This window comes from Rattus norvegicus, chromosome 8 (genome assembly GCF_021556685.1).
Source record: "Rattus norvegicus strain SHRSP/BbbUtx chromosome 8, alternate assembly SHRSP_T2T, whole genome shotgun sequence".
In the NCBI taxonomy this organism is placed as follows: Eukaryota; Metazoa; Chordata; class Mammalia; order Rodentia; family Muridae; genus Rattus; species Rattus norvegicus.
In genome coordinates this window covers 116,326,603-116,347,217 of record NC_141541.1, presented here as the reverse complement: position 1 = coordinate 116,347,217, position 20,615 = coordinate 116,326,603, and the positions used below count along the sequence as shown (strand labels likewise).

The following is a 20,615-nucleotide window of genomic DNA, read 5'->3' as shown; positions in this document are numbered from 1 at the left end:
GACCACATCCACTGGGCACTCTTCTGATTAGGCCTTTTGCTTCTCTAATCAATGCTGGTTAGGTTGTAGCAGGACCAGAACCTCACCCCCTCCCCCCCAAACCAGGAGCAAGTTAGAGGCCTCCCATACTATGCCCTGGGTTGCCCAATGGTCTTATGGTGGAGTGAATGGAACCAGTTCTTTACTGCTGAGGCTCCTGGGAGTGTCCACAGGACTTCATGTAGGACAGGCTGAGGAAGGACCTAGCACATCAGGTGACCTTGTTAAGGAACACTTACTCCTAGGAGGCTCCAGAGATCAAGTGGGCTTCGTTTGGCTCTATCTTGGGAGGCTGTGTTGATGAACTGGATGGCTGAGATATAGGAACCAAGACAGACAGCCCTTCACGGGAAGGCCTAAACATTGTCCCCAGAGGCCTGAGACTATAGGGAGACTAGACTGGGAATTCAGTCACACTCAACACTGGCTTGCCTTGCCAAGGGCTCCTACCCAGAAGTCGGCCAAGGTCATCCCCACTTGTCTTTCTCAGTTCAGCCTGGCCTTCCCTACGGCAGCCCATAAACCAGAGCCACAGCCGGAGTGCTGGTTGCTGTCCTCCAAAGCATGCTTCTGGGAGTAAAAGGAGTGGCTAGCACTGGGAGAACTGGGTATGGATAAAGACGGAGGCAATATGTATGGCAGGATTCTGGTGGAACCAAAATGGCCCCAGACTAGAATCTGACTCCACATGTGAATGGCTTGATGCTGGCAAAGGGGCTGAAGTGGAAGGGCTCAAGTGAGCATTCCCTGTATGAGGAATGTGAATGGCCAGGAAGAGGATCGTATGTACGAGTGGACGGGAAGAGCCGGTGACAAGGCTGGACGTGCTGGCATACACCTTTACTCCCGGCATGCAAGAGGCACAGGCAGGGTCTCTGTGAATTCAAGGACAGCCTGGGCATAGTGAGTTCCAACAGCCAATGCTACATAGAGAGAGCCTGTCTCAAAATCCAACAAAACAGAACAAAGAACCAATGACAAAGGGCAACACGTGTCTTTCCAACGCACTTTAATGCACGCACCAGCCCACGGTCCCTGCCTGCTGGCTGGGCAGAGGAAGCCGGCCTCACCTGGAGGCTCCCATGGCTTCCCATGCCCAGTGTGCCTTCCCACTTCCGTCAGTAGGTGAGGGGCGTGAGGATGAAGAGCCGGTCTTCCTCTTTACGGATCCAGCGCATCAGCTTATGGATGGCACTGACGGCTGATGCCTTGGTTCCCAGTGGGCTGTAGCACAAGTAGAGCTCAAAGGCACCTGTCACCTGGAGGAGGGGCAGAGGGTCATCATCTGGAATAGGTATGCCTGTGGCATCTACCCAGGATCTGTAAGACCAGTTTGTCTGGGGCCACCTTACCCAGGCTAGGAGGTTCTCATTGGGGCCTGTGTAGTAGATGGTCTTGAGTGGGCGGGAGGCATTGTGGGCACGGCTGTGCAGGTACTGGTAGAGGCCCAACAGCCGCTCCTGCTCCTCTTCACTGGTGTATGGGGCCTCAATCTCCGGACTGCAAATGGAGAAGTGGGTTCACAAAGGAAGGCCTTCCACTGTCTTCTCTGGAGATCTAGAAATATGTTTCTGGACAGGGAGATTTTACTGCCTGTTCTCCAGGTGCGCCCCTAAGGGGAAGGTATTGTCCTCTGGCTACAGAAGACTACCCAGTCAGAAAGGAGCCCTGCCCCCTTGCCAGGTTCACGGTGGCCCGTCCTTGGAGAGGCTGTTTCTGAGTTTAGGTATCTAACAGAGTAGCAGGTCTAGAGTGAAGCAAGGCAAGCTGGGAAACGTGGGCCAAAATGGAGGGAACAGGAAGCCCAGCTCCTTTATTGGAAGGGGCGGGGGCCGCGCGCGGTGGTTGGGGGGTGGGGGTTCTGCATCCTGGCCTGGATCAAAATTACCTCAAAAAGCAGAGCTGCTACAGGGCAAAGGACGTGGGAAACCCTGTGTTCCAGCCTCTTTCCCAAGTTGTTCCAGGCCTTATGAGTACTGAAGTAGAGAGGTGTGTGCCCAGCGAGTGATGCCAGAGTAAATCAGCCCCCGTATATTGGTACACTCTCAAAGGAGTGGTCCGATTCAGGGCTGCGTCTCAGGTCTCAGGACCAACCAGCCTCCCCCATCTCTGCATTCTCGTCTCCCTGAAGCAGTGCCTCCTCTCACCTGGTGAAGAGTCCTGAGCTCTTTGATTTATAGAGGAAGTGGCGAAGGTCAGGGATGCCTACTTGGGCCACGCTGTAGTAAGGTGTGCGCAGCGCCTCCCGCAGGGCCAAATGGGCTCCCCGCTTTCGAATGCGTTCCAGGAAGCGGCGACGACAGTCAGAGACTGCGAAGAAGTCCTCACGGTCAGTGGAGACCAGCAGCAGGCAGAGGTCGGTGTCGGGTTCTAGGTAAGAGATGTGTGCGTGGAAGAAGCCGGCCGCATTGAACTTTGGCAGGCACACGGGAGTCCAAGCCTCGCCCTCACGGAAGGATGAGGAGGAGCTAATGAGGTTGAAAAGCAGGTGCAGGTCGATGGGATGCAGGAATTGGTCCTTGCGGCGCACGAGCGCCACTAGCTGGTTGCGGGCCAGCAGGATGGAAAAGACCAGGCTGCGAACACGCGCCTGCTGCAGGCTGGCACTCACCGTGTCCCGCACGGCCGCTGCCAAAGGCAGGCACCTCGCCGCACCCATCAGGAAACTGGGGTCTCGAGCCATTAGCTGCAGCAGGTTATCGGTGATCCGCTCCGAGCCCGAGAGCAGGCGCCGCAGGTCGTAGTTCTGCTTCTGCTGGAAGATGTGGCTCAGCTGCGCGCCGGTAAGGAGGCTCAGAATCTGGTAGTAGATGTACAGTAGCTCCTGCGCCAGCTCCTGGGCCGACTGCCGCGTGCGGGCCACCGCCACCAGCACCAGAGGGCTCCGGCGCACGAATACTACCTTGTAGCCATCTGAGGGTGTGGGGAGGAGGTCAGCTTCAGCCCTCCTCCCAGAAGCCCTCCCGGATAGGCTTTCCCAGTGAGTATACAGCTTCACTTTCCAAGGTTTTCTTGCTGGGAGCTCTGAAGGGGCTTATCGGTGAAGTTAGCCAGTCACCTCACTTCCCTGTCATTTGTTTCACCAACTACCAATTTTTTTTCTTTATCTGTTTGCTTTTTGAGAGCGAGAGTAGCCCAGGTTGGCCTGGGACTGGCTAATGGAGCTGAGGCTGATTCTCCGGCCCCCACCTCCCGAGAGCAGGGATTTACAGGTAGATGGACGTCACCAGGCCCCAGCTCAAGAAAGCACATTTTTATGGTAAACGCTAACTCAATTAGCAAGAGATCTGGGCTGAGGATCTGGGATGACTGTTTGTTGTTAAACTTATTCATTCTTTTGTCACTGCCCCTGGAGGCTTTCAACCTTTCTGTTGGCAAAACTCTTTTCTTACTGCAGCCCCCCAACCTCTGGAGGCCTCTATTCTTAACCTAAGTGCAGCGAGAGCATAAGGCAAAACATGGAAGCACTTGTCTGTCAGGTAAAGAACCCAGGTTTCTAGGTGTGTGTGTGTGTGTGTGTGTGTGTGTGTGTGTGTGTGTGTGTCTGTCTGTCTGTCTGTCTGTCTGTCTGTCCAAACTTGGTATGAATAACCCTGCCACCGGAGCCTTCCCCACAACCCTCTTCAGGCGGCTCACCTGCATGGATGGAGCGGATGGCATTCTTGTCTGCCTCCAGGAAGGACACCAAGGCAACCATGACACCCATAGTGCTGGAAAGCGCTTCCTCAGACCCATAGCGAGAATACACAGGCTTCCCTGCCTCACTCAGTACAAATACGTGCTTCTGGTGGAGACGCCATGCCTCTGTGGCATCCTCCTCTTCCCCTTCAGTTGAGCTCTCTTGGGAGGGCTCTGTGGCTGGTCGTCCAGCCGCCCCCTGGGGTTCCAGCCAGTCTTCAGAGCTTCCTGGCAGCATTTCCTCCTGCAGGTCTCGGGCCACACCTGTCAGCTGGGTGCTTAGTTCGCTGAAGTCCTGGCTAATCTGGCGTATGTCTGTAGGCAGTGGTGGGGGACTCCCAACATACTCTTTGGGGCTGTCCCCAGAAGCTTCCCTATCTTCTAACTCTGTCAGGTCTTCATAGGAACGTGTATGGACGAACATTGCACCCTCCTGCCCAGCACCTGTAGAACAAGAGAACTGGTTGGTGCTTAGAGAGGTGGCAGTTGCCAGACACTCACCACTCACCAAGGAGATGGGGCCAGGCTCCTGGTGCTGCTGCTGCTGCTGCTGCTGCTGCTCTTCCTCCTCTTCCTCCTCCTCCTCCTCTTCTTCTTCTTCCTCCTCCTCTTCCTCCTCCTCCTCCTCCTCTTCCTCCTCCTCCTCCTCCTCCTCAGACCATGCTTATCTACAACTTAGAAGCCCTAGGTCTCATGGCAGCATTGGAAATTGGTATCTGCCAACCTCTTACTAACACTGAACAGCTTACCCCTTGCTCATTCCAAACACACCGGCCTTTATTGGCCTGCACTTTGGACCCCTCAACACTTACACTTAGGAGCCCTGCACCTGCTGTTTACCCGCAGGCATCACCAGCCTCTGGTACACGTCAGCTCTCAGGGAAGATGTAGGTACTTATACTCCTGACCTTCAACCACAGACAGTGTCATTCTTCTCTTTGATTTCCTTTACAACACTGACCAATTATAGTCACTCCAGTGGTATCCCCCAAGAGCGCAGGCTTACTTACCTTCTCCATCCATAGAGGAAGGCTACCATACCACTGACAACTGTCAGCCTGAGGCTTCCCCACCCCCACTCCCACCCCCACCCCCGCAAAAAGAAAAAAGTAAGAACAATAAGAGAGAGCCTGTGTTGACAGGAAAGGACGAGGAAAGGAAGCAGTAAACAAAGCCCTGCTTTCTGTAGAGTGCCCAGCAGATGACAGATGCCTGACTAGTGACGGGCAAATGTATGTGTAGGAAGGAAGGAGAGCTCAACTGTGAACTCTGCCTCCCCCTGCAGGCTTGGCTGTGCCACCCTGGCCTCTGCCCATACCTGGCTCCATTCCCTGGGTCAGCCCTGGTGTGGGGCTCTCAGCTCTTTCCACACTTTGGCCGGTGGAAGGAGCCAGTGTGCCCTCGGGGCATTCGCCGCTTCTCTTCCTCGGCATGTCAGCAGCCATCTTCTGGGCTGTCCTGTGAGGTAAGAGAAGGGCATCATGGAGGGCAAAGGAGACATCAGTGCGGTTAATAGTGAGTTTCTTACCAGGACCCCACTAAAAATAACCTGGGGATGGCTTCTGAGTACTCTCTTACAAATTTAAAAAAAATTGTAGAAAATTCACATTTTCTAGCTGTGGTGGCTGGTATCTATGATCCTAGGGCTCCGGAGACTTGAGTCAGAGGAATTCCCCAGAGTACCATCTAGCTGTGGCTACATAGAAAAACCTTGTTTTAAAAGCTACAATCTCTCCTTCCTTCTCCCTCTCCCAAAAACTGAAACAAGGGCCTTGTACACAGTAGGTGGACACTCTACCACTGAGCTATACCCAGCTATCATGTGCCTCTTCTGATCATAAAAAGACACATTCATCGCTGAAAACTTGGAAACACCGGAAGCCTAAAGAAATGCTGTTCATTCTCTGTCTCCCACTCAATCGTCCCAGCTCTCCTGACAGTGTTAGCTGCTATTATTAGTTTGTTTCAAAAACATGCTTTTAATTTTTTTGTTTTTCTTGAGACAGGTTCTCTATGTAGCTCTGGCTGTCCTGGAGCCTGATGCGTAGACCAGGCTGGCCTCAAACACACCTGCCTTTGCCTCCAGGACTGTGCTCACAGGCCTGCTCCACCACACCCAGCTTGAAAACATACATTTTATCTGAATTTAAAATGATTTATTTAGAGGCTAAAAAGATGGCTCAGCAGTTATGAGCACGTGTTTTTCCAGACGACCTGAGTTCCATTTCCAACACCCACAGGGTGGGTCACAAATGCCTATAATCCTAGCTCCATTCAGATACCAGGCTCATAGAGGATGGACATACATGAATGTAGGAGCAAAACATCCTCACACACAAAATAACATGATAATATTTTTTAAAGATTTATTTATTATAGATAAGTACACTGTAGTTGTCTTCAGACACACCAGAAGAGGGCATCAGATGGTTGTGAGCCACCATGTAGTTTCTGGGTTTGAACTCAGGACCTCTGGTAGAGCAGTCAGTGCTCTTTCTTTCTTTCTTTCTTTCTTTTTTTTTTCTTTTCTTTTCTTTTCTTTTTTTCGGAGCTGGGGACCGAACCCAGGGCCTTGTGCTTGCTAGGCAAGCGCCCTACCACTGAGCTAAATCCCCAACCCCCCAGTCAGTGCTCTTAACGGCCGAGCCATCTCTCCAGCCCCATAATAATCTTTAAGATAATTGAAAATTAAAATTTTTTTCTTTTTTTTTGGAGCTGGGGACCGAAAATTAAAAATTATTATTTTTTTAAAGGATTTATTTATTTTATTTATATATTAGTACACTGTGGTTCTCTTCAGACACTTCAGAAGAGAGCATCCCATTACAGATGGTTGTGAGCCACCATGTGGTTGCTGGGGATTGAACTCAGGACCTCTGGAAGAGCAGTCAGTGCTCTTAACCACTGAGCCATCTCTCTAGCCCGAAAATTAAAAATTATTAAAGGTGTGTGCCAGGCATGGTGATACATACCTTTAATCCCAGTACTCAGGAAGGAGAGGCAGGCAGATCTCTGGGTTCAGGACAGCCAGTCAGGACTCTGCTACACAGAGAAACCCTGTCTCACAATAAATAAACAAATATAAATATTTATTTAGTGTGTGTCTCTGTGTGTGCCGGAGTGTGTCTGTGTGTGTGTGTGTCTGTGTATGTGTGTGTCTGTGTGTCTCTGTGTGTGTGTGTGTCTCTCTGTGTGTGTGTGTCTCTGTATGTGTCTGTGTGTGTGTGTGTGTGTGTGTGTGTGTGTGTGTGTCTGTGAGACTGTGTATGTAAAGGGGCACATGTACCACAATGCACGTGCAGAGTCAGAGGACACTCTCTCAGGAGTCATTTCTCTCCTACCACTTTGAGGCAGACTTGTTTCTGTCACTGTGCAGTGTGCTCAGGCTAGCTGACTCACAACTTCCTGCTGATTCTCCTGTCTCTGCCTCTGTCTCACCTTAGACGTACTGAGACTACAGAGATGGACCATTGCACCTGGCTTTTCACATGTAGGGTTCAAGGATCAAACTCAATTTTGGCAGCAAGTGCCTTCACCCACTGAACCATCTCATGAGCCCTGTATTCACGAAAAGACAAAGTACAACTTTTATATGTCGAATAAAATAAGATAATAAAGGAAGAGGGCCAGGAGGAAGTAGCACTGCCAGGGTAGCCAGTATTTGTACAATATCTGAGAGACTGAGCTGGAAGGATTGTTGACAGTTTTGGGGCAGCCTGGGTTACATAGTGACAAGGCCAGCCTGAAATACACCGTGTAACCCTGTCTCAAAAGAGCTCAAGCGCGGATTAGCATGCTCTGAAGTTTGTGCGGGTTAAGTACTGGATTCAGGGCACGGCTCTGATCAGGTTAGTCTACAGAGCTGAGAAATGAAGCCTGGGGTTTGACTGATGTTACTACAGGAGGGAAGAACCTGACCCAGGAATTGAAACTTCTTCTACCATGGTTCCCTCCTATGCTTTTACCAGAGTTGGCATGATGGTGGACGCCCACCCCTGACCCCAGCCTGGGGAAAGCTAAGGTGGTTGGGTTTCTGTAAGTTTGAGGCCAGCCTGATTTACAGAGCCAAGTTCAAGGCCAGCCAGAATTACAGAAAAGAGACAATATATTTTAAAAAGCACTAAGTGGAGGGGCTGGAGAGATGGCTCAGTGGTTAAGAACACCGACTGCTCTTCCAGAGATCCTGAGTTCAATTTCCAGCAACCACATGGTGGCTCACAATCATCTCTAATGGGATCTGATGTCCTCTTCTGGTGTGTCTGAAGACAGCTACAGTGTACTCACATACATAAAATAAATAAATCTAAAACCAACTGTAACGACGACAACAACAAATCACGACAAACTGGAGCTGGCTGTGGTGCTGCATCCCTTTATCCCAGCATTTGGGAGGCAGAGACAGGAGGAGCTCTGTCACAGCCAGAGCTACACAGAGAGATCCTGTCAGAGAAGACAATGGGCAAAACTTGAGTTGACCGACAGTTCTTTTGGGACATCCCAGCGCTGCAGAGGAAGATGATGAGTCCCAGTGAGTAGTTTACATTACAGCCCAGGCTTCCTCTGCCAAAGGTGACTCCATCACTCATGAATAGCTACTGTGGGGCAGAGGGATGCAGGCAGCACTGGGGAGGCACAGGCACAGGCAGAGGCAGGGGATCTAGCGTTTGAGGACAGTCTGGGCTATACCAGCTAAACTATAAAGGAAAGAAAGAAAGAAAGAAAGAAAGAAAGAAAGAAAGAAAGAAAGAAAGAAAGAAAGAAAGAAAGAAAGAGAGAGAGAGAGAGAGAAAGAAAGAAAGAAAGAAAGAAAGAAAGAAAGAAAGGGAGAAAGAGAGAAAGAAGGAAAGAAAGTGGGAAGGGTGGGTGGCTTACAGTAGAATATGCCTGTAATTTCAGAGTTCAGAAGGTAGAACAAGGGGATTGGGAGTTCAAGGCCAGCCTGAAATACATGAGACCCTGTCTCAAAACAAAATCAAAGTCAGATACAGACAAAACAAAACCAGAAGAAGTACTCCATTTTATCACTAATTCTCTTCTAGCTACCATGCCATTTTTCCTGCTGCTATTTTATTAAAACAATTTTTTTTTGAGACAGAGTTTCTCTGTGCAGCCCTGGCTATTCTGGAACTCAATCTGTAGACCAGGCTACCCTCTTCCTGCATCTGCCTCCCCTGTGCTGGGATTAAAGTTGTGAGTTACACCTGGCTTTGGCTTTCTTTTTTTTTTTTTTTTTCTTTTTTCTTTTTTTAAGGTTTATTTATTTTATGTTTGTGAATAAATAGTTTCATAGATTTGAGAAACAAAGTTATAAAAACAAGGTTTTGAGAAATACATCTGGTGCTCAGGATGCCTATGACAAACTTGTGACCTTTCTGAGATACATCTGACGTCAGGATGCCCAGTGATATGGTAAAGGTTTGGTGATCAAGATTCTGAATAAGCTAATTAAGACAAAACAAACAAAACAAAAAACAACTGTTCTTGGAAAGACCCCTTACCCCTCCCTGTGGTAAATTCTGAGAACAACCACAGGGTAGCATCCTGACCCTGCCCGACCACCCAGTTCACCCCTCCTCTAAGGGACATGCCAACTTAGCCCTTTCCCAGTGATTCTCCAAGGCCAGGTATAGGGCTGGACGAGGAAAGTGACCAACTGAGCCAAGAACAGCCCCTTGAGCAGGCCAGCCAATACCTGACCAGATCCTTTGTCCTGTGTACCACCAATGAGAATGGCCAGCTAACCCTGTTGCTGAAGTCTGCCCTCTGTAACAAATAAAAGTTGTGTGCTCTCCCTGCGTGGATGAGCAACCCCACATACGTGGATTAAAAGCCTTATACCCTCTTGCTATTGCAGCGGTCACTTGGTCAATCTGTGCTCTGTGGGTGGAGTTCCTGAGGTAAGGCCACTATGGGGTCTTACAACATTTGTGAGGACACTGTTGCTCTCTTCAGACACACCAGAAGTGGGTGTCAGATCCCATTACAGAGGGTTGTGAGCCACCATGTGGTTGCTGGAAATTGAACTCAGGACCTCTGGGAGAACAGTTAGTGCTCTTTTTTTCTTTTCTTTTTTTTTTTTTTTTTGGAGCTGGGGACCGAACCCAGGGCTAGCACTCTACCACTGAGCTAAATCCCCAACCCCCAGTTAGTGCTCTTAACCACTGAGCCATCTCTCCAGCCCTGGGGCTTTACATTTTTGAGCAGGCAAAATCTACCATGGGTCTGGAAGCATGTCTTCTCTTTCTTTTCTTTTTTTTTCTTTTTTTTTTTTTTTTGGTTCTTTTTTTCGGAGCTGGGGACCGAACCCAGGGCCTTGAGCTTCCTAGGCAAGCGCTCTACCACTGAGCTAAATACCCAACCCCATGTCTTCTCTTTCTTCTTTTTTTTTTTTTTTTTCTTTTTTTCCGGAGCTGGGGACCGAACCCAGGGCCTTGCGCTTGCTAGGCAAGCGCTCTACCACTGAGCTAAATCCCCAACCCCTCTTCTTTTTTTTAAGATTTATTTATTTATTTATTATATATAAGTACACTGTAGCTGTCTTCAGATACACCAGAAGAGGGAATGGAATCTCTTTACAGATGGTTGTGAGCCACCATGTGGTTGCTGGGAATTGAACTCAGGACCTCTGGAAGAGCAGTCGGGTGCTCTTAACCGCTGAGCCATCTCTCCAGCCCATGTCTTCTCTTTCTTTCTTTTTTTTTTTTTTTTCTTTTTTTCGGAGCTGGGGACCGAACCCAGGGCCTTGCGCTTCCTAGGCAAGCGCTCTACCACTGAGCTAAATCCCCAACCCCGTCTTCTCTTTCTTAAATGTTGCCGTTTTTCTTTTTCTTTTCTTTTCTTTTTGGTTTTTAAGATTTATTTATTTATAAGTACACTGTTGCTATCTTCAGACACACCAGAAGAGGGCATCAGATCTCATTACAGATGGTTGTGAGCCACCATGTGGTTTGGGAATTGAACTCAGGACCTCTGGAAGAGCAGCCAGTGCTCTTTAACTGCTGAAGCATCTCTCCAGGCCCTGCCATTTTTATTTTTCAGAAGATTGATTTCGGGCCGGACAGATTGGTTTGTCTATGTGTGTATGTATAAGCCTGTCTCTCTATGTACCTGTGTGCAGCTGTGGGCGGCAGACATCATCAGGTGTCTCACATTTTCTCAGCTAATCTGGAAGTCAGCAGATTTAAGCACCCCTCCTCTCTGCCTTTCTGGGAGGTGGAGTTGCACGATATTTGTGAGGTGCCTGGCTTGTTATGTTGTGCTGTTTAAATATGCTTGGCCTAGGGAGTGGCACTATTGGGAGGTACAGCCTTGTTGGAGGACTGCTGTTTATACCACCTTGCCTGGGCCTAAGCTTTCATGATCCAGAAAATCAATGCCTCAAGATCCAGATCAAAAGTGAATGTCTCGCAGCCTCAAGGTCAGGATCACAGGTGTGTCCTCCATCTGTGGATTGTACGTCACTCCAGACTCAAGATGACAAATACTATGAGGTTTGTGTATGCTTGGCCCAGGGAGTGGCACGATTAGGAGGTATGGCCTTGTTAAAAGAAGTGTGTCACTATGGGGGTGGGCTTTGAGACCCTCCTCCTAGCTGCCTGGAATGTAGTAGTCTTCTGACTGCCTTCAGAACAAGGGGTAGAACTTGGCCCCTCCAGGGCTGTGCCTGCCAGGACACTGCCATGCTTCCCACCATGATGGTAATGACTGATCCTCAGAATCTGTAAGCCAGCTCCAATAAAATGTTGTCCCTTATAAGAGTTGCCTTGGTCATGGTGTCTGTCCATATCAATAAAAACCCAAACTAAGCCGTGTGTGTGTGTGTGTGTGTGTGTGTGTGTGTGCGTGCGCGCGCGCGCTGGATCCCCACCCTCATGGCTTTGAGAAAACGCTCAGTGGCTGAATGAATGATCTCTTCAGTCCCCATCTGGTAATCATTCTGAGTGGCTCGATCTAAGCAATGGTCCATTCTGTTAGCATCTTACAGCTCGGCCATCTCAGAACACTGCCTCTCACATCCGGCAACATGGGAAAACATAGCTAGAAGATGGTTTATAAGCTCAGAGTGTATACTTCAGAGTCAAAGCTGCCTAGAGTTGGTGTCATAGCTAAGAGCTTGGGAAACTTGGAAAGTCCACAGACAACTCTTAAACAGCAAGGTCTCTGCCACAGCACCTACCTTTCTCCTGTTCTCTCTGGAATCCACCACATCTAGACATTATTCCCAGTGACCTCCAAGATCAACTCACCTCACCCCTGAGTGGTAACAGGTACCCCTGATATATTCTCATCCTCTCTCCTCTCCTCTGTCTCTGCCCCCCTTTCCTCTTGCAGCCCGTGGCCCATCTTTGTATTTTCAGACAGTGGTTAAGGCTACTCTGCTGGTCTGAGGTTCTCTAAATAGTGCAGTCTGGATTTGAACTTGAGGGGATTGACTTCTTTCTTCCCAAGTTCTGGAACTATGCCACCAACCCTGTCTTACTTCTCTGCTGAAACACTTATGGCTGTTGGCTTCCAGAACGCCATTCTTTTTTCTTGGCTCTCTTAACTAATGGACTACCCATGTGCGTGTTTTCTACAGTTCTGACTGGAGTGGTCCAGAGTTCAGTCCTCCCTTCTCTTCTCTGTCCTCAGTGCCTATGGGGTCTCATTCCAGTCTTGTAAGTTACCTCTGCATATTAGTGGATCCCACCTCAAGCTTCCTCCTGATTTGCAAGCGTATACAAGGAACTGTCTCGTTTGTTATCTTAAGGTTACATACTCCAACCAAGCTCCCAATTTTTCTGAAGAATGTTTCTTGCTAGGTGTGGTGGCACACACCCAAGATCTAAACACTTGAGTCGGGACAGAGGACCTGGAGTTCAAGGTCATTCTAATTTACAAAGCAAGCAACTTCAAACCCAGACTTGCCTAAATGATACCTTGTCTTAAAACAAACAACAAAAAAACCCACACAGCAAAACAAAAATAAAGCAAAAAAACAAAAACAAAAACCCAAGAAACAAAAAACAAACCAGTGGGGAGAGTGACTGGAAGCGTAGCTAGCAGTAAAAATACTGCTGCTGCTCTGGAAGAGCCAAGTTTGGTTCTCAGGCTCACATTAGGCCCACAACTGCCTGTGAGTCCCACGGCAGGAAATGGATGTCCTCTTCTGGCCTCCACAGGCATGCACCCAAGTGGCATGCATTTATGGAGACATATATATACACAACAACAATAAACACACATCTTTAAAAGCCAAGCTAGCCTGGCTGTGGTGGCCTTTAATCCCAGCACTCGGGAAGCAGCCGAGGCAGGAGGATCCAGAATTTGAAGCCAGCCTGGTCTAAGAGCCAGAATAGTCAGGGCAATACAGAGAAACCCTATCTCAAAGAAACCAAAAACCAAAAACCAAACAAACAAAAAATCCAAAGATAAACAAATCAGTCGATCCAAGCCAAAAGGGACGACATCAGGGATGGCTTGGTGAGTGAAATGCTTACCCAGCATACAAGAAGGCACAAATCCCATCCCCAGAACCCATGAGAAGGTGCTGGGTTTGGTACCACTTACAACCCCAGCACTGTGGAGGCAGAGACAAGAGGATGCCTGGTGCTTGCTGGCCAGCCAATAGCCTCACTGGGCTAATGAGAGACCCTATTTCATAGGAGGTGAACAGCTTTCCTGAGAATGAGGGGCTTCATGTGGACTTGTTCTAGTGTGAACACACACAGACACACACACACACACACACACACACACACACACACACACACGTGCGCAATAATAACAAAGAAATAAAAGTAAAAGCAATGAGCTTTGATGAGGAGAAATTTTAAACATCTTTTTTTTTTTTTTTTTTTGGAGCTGAGGACCGAACCCAGGGCCTTGCTAGGCAAGTGCTCTACCACTGAGCTAAATCCCCAACCCCAATTTTAAACATCTTATATCCCAATATTTTAACTTACTGGCATTAATTTTCCTATTGAAAATAATATGGCGGGGGTTGGGGATTTAGCTCAGTGGTAGAGCGCTTGCCTAGCGAGCGCAAGGCCCTGGGTTCGGTCCCCAGCTCCGAAAAAAAGAAAAAAAAAAAAAAAAAAAAAAAAGAAAAGAATATGGCGCTGAAGAGATGGCTCAGTGGTTAAGAGCACTGACTGCTCTTCCAGGGGTCCTGAGTTCAATTACCAGCAACCACATGGTGGCTCACAACCAACCGTAATGGCATCTGATGCCCTCTTCTGGTGTGTCTGAAGAGCGACAGTGTATCCACATACATGAAATAAATAAATCTTTAAAAAATAATAATAGGGGTTGGGGATTTAGCTCAGTGGTAGAGCGCTTGCCTAGCAAGCACAAGGCCCTGGGTTCAGTCCCCAGCTCCAAAAAAAAAAAAAAAGTAAAAAATAATAATAATATGGCCAGTCAGACAGTGGTAGCTCACACCTTTAATCCCAGAACTTGGGAGGCAAAGGCAGGAGGGGGGGTGGTCTGAGTTTGAGGCCAGCCTGGACATGGACAAACCTGTCTTGGGAAAAAAATGTGGATGGTAGTGGGTGGTGTGGTGCATGCTTTTGATTCCAGCACTCAGGAGGCAGAGGCAGGTGGATCTGTGTTCAAGGCCAGCCTGGTCTACAGAGTCAGTTCCAGGACAGTCAGGGCTACACAGAAACCTTTTCTAAAAAAAACAATAATAATCGGGAGGAGGAGGAGGAGGAAGAGGAGGAGGAGGAGGAGGAGGAGGAGGAGGAGGAGGAGGAGGAGGAGGTTAGATTAATGGTGTAAGTGGGGATCTAGGAGTATGAGTGCTTGCTTAGTATGCTTGAGGATGAAAGTGGAGGGGTCAGGAGGTCGAGGGCATCTTTAGAGAGAACAGTGAGTGTGATGTCAGCTTGGTCTAGATGAGGTGCTGTCTTTTTAAAAAGCACAAAACTAGGTGCTATGGCTTAGGCTTAAAATCTCCAACTTGGTAGGCTAATGCAGGAAGGTTGCTGTACGTCTGCGGCTAGTCAGAGCTACAGAGTGAGGCTATCTCCAAAACAAACAAATAAACAGTAGGGGATGGGGCTGTAGCTCCATTTGATCTTCAAAATATGACACGGTGACATGGCACGCTTAGCCCTGCGCGGGGGGGGGGGGGGGGGGGAGCAGCTAGGGATACCTGAGAACCTATCTTTACCAGAGAGAGAGAGAGAGAGAGAGAGAGAGAGAGAGAGAGAGAGAGAAATCTATAATGTCAGAGGCTGTGGTAGTAGTGGTGCATAGCTACAGTCCCAGAACGTCAAAGGGTTGAGACAAGGGTATCACCGCCAGCCATGACTTTGACCACGCAGAGCTACATAGTCTCAAGAAAAACCAAAACTGGGGGTTAGGGATGTAATTTAGTTGATAGAGTTCTGGCCTACAGTACATGAAGTTCTGGGTTGATACATAATATCACATATGGGTCTGGGGAGATAGCCCGGTTGTTAAATGCTTACCTTGCAAGCTTGAGGACTGAGTTGAATCCCAAGAACCCCTGTAAAAAGCTGGGCATGGTGCATGCACAAAATCCCAGTGCTGGAGAAGTGGGGACAACTAGATCCCTGGGACTCACTAAGACCAAACTAGCCTTACAGACCCATGAGACACATTGTCTCAGAAACCAAGGTTGGGCAAGGGAGTGGTAGTCCACACCTTTAATCTTAGCATTCACGAGGAAGAGGCAGGCAGATCCCTGTGAGTTCTAGGCCAGCCTGGTCTACAGAATGAATTTCAGGACAGCCAAGGCTACACAGAGAAACCCTGTCTCAAAAACAAAAAAACAAAGCAAAACAGAAAAACCAAAACCAAAACCAAACTTGGGCCGGCCAGCTGGATCACTAGGTAAAGACACTTGCAGCCAAACTTAGCAACTTGAGTTTGATCCCTAGAACTCCCAAGGGACATTTTCTGGCCTTCACACGTCGACACCTCCCCCCCACCCAATTAAAAAAAAGTTTAATAGCAAACAAGCAAGGTGGAGAACACCTAAGGCACAACACCTGAGAAATTATATTTAAGTTACCTGTGGCCCCAGTATGTACACACACACACACACAAAAAAAAAAAACATGGGGCTGGAGAGATGGCTCAGAGGTTAAGAGCACTGTCTGTTCTTCCAGAGGTCCTGAGTTCAATTCCCAGCAACCACATGGTGGCTCACAACCACCTATAATCAGGTCTGGTGCCCTCTTCTGGCCTGTAATTGCATACATGCAGGCAGAAAGCTGTATGATGTGTACATAATAAATAAGTTTAAAAAAAAAAGAAAAAAAAAAGAAAAGCCTAAATATTTAGGGGTTGGGGGTTTAGCTCAGTGGTAGAGCGCTTGCCTAGGAAGCGCAAGGCCCTGGGTTCGGTCCCCAGCTCCGAAAAAAAAAAAAAAGAACCAAAAAAAAACCCAAAAAACAAAAAAAAACAATGGGTAGGGCTGGAGTGAGCTTTAGTAGCTAAGGTTTTTTTTTTTTTTTTTTTTTGGGGGGGGGGTTTGGTTTTTTTGGCTGCTTTTGCAGAGAATCACAGTTCATCTCCCAGGACCCATTGCTCTTTTTTGGCCTCCTCAGGCACACACACACACACACACACACACACACACACATTCACATACACAAATAAACAAACAGATGTGGGTGACCAACTCTTGGAAGACGAGGCAAGAAGAACACAAGTTTAATTACTTCAGCTGTACAATGTGTCTGAGGCCAACCTGGGATATGTGAGACTCTGTCTCATAAAAAGCAATAATGGCTCAGCGATTTAGATCAGAGTATGTTCTCATCTCAGAGAAGACTGGATTTGATACCTAGTACCCTGGTTAGGCAGATCACAGCTGACTGTACCTCCAGCTCCAGTGGATCCAGTGCCCTCTTCTGGCCACTGTCGGTACTGCACACACATGCACCACTTCCTCCTCTAACTTACACACATAATTAAAATCTTAAAAATAAGTAAATGATAGTGGGAGGGAGATGATAAGAGGTTCCTGATAGAATGGCCAACTTTCTCAGAATAACTCATCAAAATTGTAAATGTCTATATCCAATAGTTGACCATTACTTCTTTTCCTTTCTTTTCTCGAGGCATGGCTTCTCTATGTAGCTCTGGCTGCCACGGACCTCACTATGTAGTTAGCTTTGAACTCAAGAGATTCGCCTGCCTCTGCCTCCTGAGTTCTGGGATCAAAGGGGGAATGCCACCACACCCACCACACCGGGCTAAATAGTAGACCATTTCTTATCTCTTCTATGATTATCTGACCGGTCCAAGACGCCATTATCCCCACAACCTCCTAACCATCCCACCAGGTCTGCCTTATGTAATCAAGGTGAGCCTCCTTCCTTTGCTCACTATACTGTCGTATCTTATTTAGCAAGAAAGTCACCTCCTCCTAGTGGCACAAGGCCTCCTTGGTTTCTCCTTTCTCCTTTATTTCTCTGAGCATATTGTCTACCCTTGCTTCCCACCCTTTCCTATATCAGCTCAGCTTATCCTGAACCCCGCTTCACTTGACCTTTGCCCTTACTCTACCTACACCTGAAGTCAATTATTATCTCTTCCTAGCACAATGACTCACTCCCTCACTTCAGGCTGCAGCTGGAATACCTTATCAGCAGTATACCTGCTCACCCTGACTTTTGTTTTTCCTAGATCTAAGGTCGCCCTGTGGCTGGCTACATTAGACCTATGCAGGAGGAATTAAACCAGCACTGAACACATAAATATCTTTGGAGGATAAAGAAAAGGGGGGTTGGGGATTTAGCTCAGTGGTAGAGCGCTTGCCTAGCAATCGCAAGGCCCTGGGTTCGGTCCCCAGTTCCGAAAAAAGAAAAAAAAAAAAAAAAGAAAAGGAAAGGTCTGTGAAAAACACCCAGTTCAAGTGTACCTGGGGTCAGGCAACAAAACTCTTGCCTATGGAGACGGCTTGTCTTTAGAAGTGATCAAGTGTTCAGGAAAAGCAGCTGTGTAGTTAGAGGAACTGGTTTTACTGGTCTGTTTTCTCATTTATAAGATGGTGTGGAAAGGTTGCAAACAGCCGCTAATGACTTATGGGGCGGGAAGATTAAATGAGATAATACACGTGATCTGGCTACACAGAGTAAGTATATCATGTATTCAGCTGCAGCTATTAGTTCATTGTGGTCATTCTTAGCACTCAGACTGCATTTATATGCAGATCCAGTGGTCTCTGTCCTGCAAATTAATCCTTTGTAAATTTTCTCAGTCAGTCAGGGCCTGATGAATGACTTGATGAAACATACTTCCGACCTCAGGAAGTATGAGCTCTAGTTTGAGGGGACATCCCCCCACCCCACCCCCGACCCCTGGGACATTAGGTCAAAGAGCCATGGGCCTCAGAGTACCAGGCAAACTGCAATTCACTTTCGCTGTGGTTGCAGAAATAGTTCTCAGCTGCTCCTAGATATCTCTCCCAAATTTATTTACCTCCTAGATCTGCACAATGCCCTCTGTGTGGCTTGTACTTCTAGCTTCAAAGTCCAAACAAGTTCTACACCAGCCCCACTGTCCTGAAGACCCACTCTCTCAGGACACCTTTTGTGCTTCTGAGTGTTAAGTAAATCCAGTGTTTCTGAGTGTCCCAGCATAGGACCTGCACAGGGAAGGGAGGGTAGGCTGTCTAGAGCTAGCAGGTACTTTTTTCCACAACAGTTCCCTTCTTTGTGAGATCACATAGCATCCTTATCTTTTCCAAGGTCAGTCTGGGGTTCCAACCAGAAGGCCTGGTGAAGCAAACAGGTTTCTGGATACCGACCCACTCAGGCAAGAAGGTTGAGAGGATCAGATAAACCCCATCTCCCACTTCCGATGGAGATTTAACTTCTGTAGCTAGTGCTCCTGGAAGGCTGGTCCTGAAGTAGTTTTGTAAGGAAGTTACCTCAGAACAGCTCCAATAGTCTCTACAGGAACACTTTTTAGGCAGCTCCTCTAAGTGCCCCCAGGGCATGTAACTTTTCCTAGAAGCTCAAGGCAGAGCCAGTGTGCAAAATCACCAAGAACAAAACAAAACAAAACAAAACAAAACAAAACAAACGAAAAACAAAATACTGGTTTTATCCATCCTTCTAAAGTGCCTCCCTCAGATTGCTCCTGAGAGAAGAGGGTCTTGCAAAAGCCCCTCCTTTCTGGCTCCAAATAACCTTGATCCTTTTTCCTGTTCTGACCGGAACCTGTTCGCCTTCGGTCTTGACTCCTTTGGTCTACCTGGGAGGACGACTCAGAAAGTATGACAGACAGGACTCAATTGAGACTGTACTGTGGCTGCTTTAGCAGGATGCCTACTCTGTCTACAAAGAGCCTAGCTCCTTGTCACCTCTAGAGGCCACTCCCCTTCCTGACAAAGGCTGCTCACAGTTCCCAAGCAAACTCTACCTAGAAAGGGCACCTAATTTAAGGGCAGCCTAGTTTGCACTCTTGAGAACGAAACTTCAAGCCCGAGATCCTTCAAGAGCTGTCTGGTTCATTCCACCATCCTCTGTAGCTTTTAAAGAGAACTCTGAGGGCCGGATATGTCCGAATTGGGAGTTGATATCTGCTGCCTATGGGACATTGCCCTCCCGGCCAAAGGATGAGTTCTCACTTCATTTTTCTCGTATTGCCCAGCTGGGACCAGCCGGCTAAAGGACCCCAAAAAGACGCAGTACTCCTATCGGGGCAGCAGATGGCCGGGACCCCCAACACCCAGTTTTCAAGCCCCTCCTTCTAAAGATGACAGCTTGCCCGCCTCTCGCCGCCCCCAGGCCACGTGGGTTGGCAGTCGAACTCACCTGTTTCTTGGGGGAACACAGGACCTACCAAGGGTGCCAGTCACTGCCCTCTGCCAGTCCCCTGGGGAGATGTGAGTGTCCAGCCGTGCCTGGCCTTAGGGTACAACTTCGTGGGGCTACCGCCCCTGGAGAATACAGACATGACCACAGAGGAGGAACTGATCTCTCCTGCCGACCCTTTACCGGCCACCGGCGCAGGAAGACAGCTTTCACCGGCCTCTGGTGGCGGAGGCCCCGTTCCAGCCTCTTGGACAGCCCCAGCCCGCCCCTGGGTGCATTGTGGGAAATGTAGTCCGTAACTCTCCGCAGCCAAAAGCACTGCGGGAGCGGTTCCGGGCTCGGGAGCCTGGCGATGCCAGAGGCGGGGTCTAACCGAGGTCTAGGGTTGCCTCACCTAGCACCACCTTCTTCCGTGTCTTAGAGGCCCGTCCTTTACCCTCCCCCCCCACCCAAACGCCCACTAGAGGTTTACTTCAAGGGACTGGAACGAACATCATTATTTCCTCGCCGATCATGGAAAAACAATGTAAGTTTAGGGAGCTGGATAAATGCCACTAGTGAGCCCCGCCACATAGACTGTAAAGGACGTGGGCGGCTCAAAAATACTTGCTTAAAAAACCTTAAGATTGGTCACAGTATATTAGTATAAGGCTCTAGAAGGCGCAGTTCTCAACATTTAGCATAGACTGACCTGAGGAGCTTTTTAAAAAAAATTAATGCCTGGACACTACCCTAGAGATTTTCACTTAATTGGATGAATGTGAGGAACTAGGCATCGGGGTTATTTTAAAAAGCTCCCTGGTGATTTCTAAGGGCAAGGAATCACTGCTTATAATTTCCTAGACACAAAGTAATAAAAACAGGAAAACAAGTTTTCCCAGCAGCCCTTATTTTTAGGGGACCATTTGAAGAAGCAAAATTAGGGAATGACTAATATTATTTATATTTTCTCTGAAGCACTTTGCACACATTTTAAGCTTCATGGTTAATTATCCCAATAGTTCTGGGATGAAGGACAAAGTCAGAGGCCTCTGACTTTCCCTTGCAGTTTGACAAACTCCCTTAGGTGGTCAGTTGATTGTGTTCCACACAGTCCTATCGAGAAGTTAGAGAGATCTC

At 48.2% G+C, this 20,615-nt stretch overlaps 1 protein-coding gene across 4 annotated transcripts; it reads right to left on the bottom strand.

The window, feature by feature from the left end:
- Positions 1-1,031: 1,031 nt before the first annotated feature.
- On the bottom strand, positions 1,032-19,755 carry Mon1a (MON1 vesicular trafficking associated A). 4 transcript variants are annotated; one of them, XR_015626691.1, is made up of 8 exons: positions 19,497-19,755; positions 6,690-6,774; positions 5,036-5,175; positions 3,676-4,161; positions 2,651-2,952; positions 2,187-2,409; positions 1,392-1,539; positions 1,032-1,298 (listed from the first exon to the last, which is right to left on the bottom strand). XR_015626691.1 is itself a non-coding variant. In XM_087562383.1 (7 exons), exons 3-7 carry the CDS (start codon positions 5,160-5,162, stop codon positions 1,158-1,160), a joined length of 1,668 nt encoding a protein of 555 aa, XP_087418509.1. In that variant the 5' UTR covers positions 5,163-5,175; positions 6,690-6,774; positions 19,497-19,755; the 3' UTR covers positions 1,032-1,157.
- Positions 19,756-20,615: the final 860 nt, after the last annotated feature.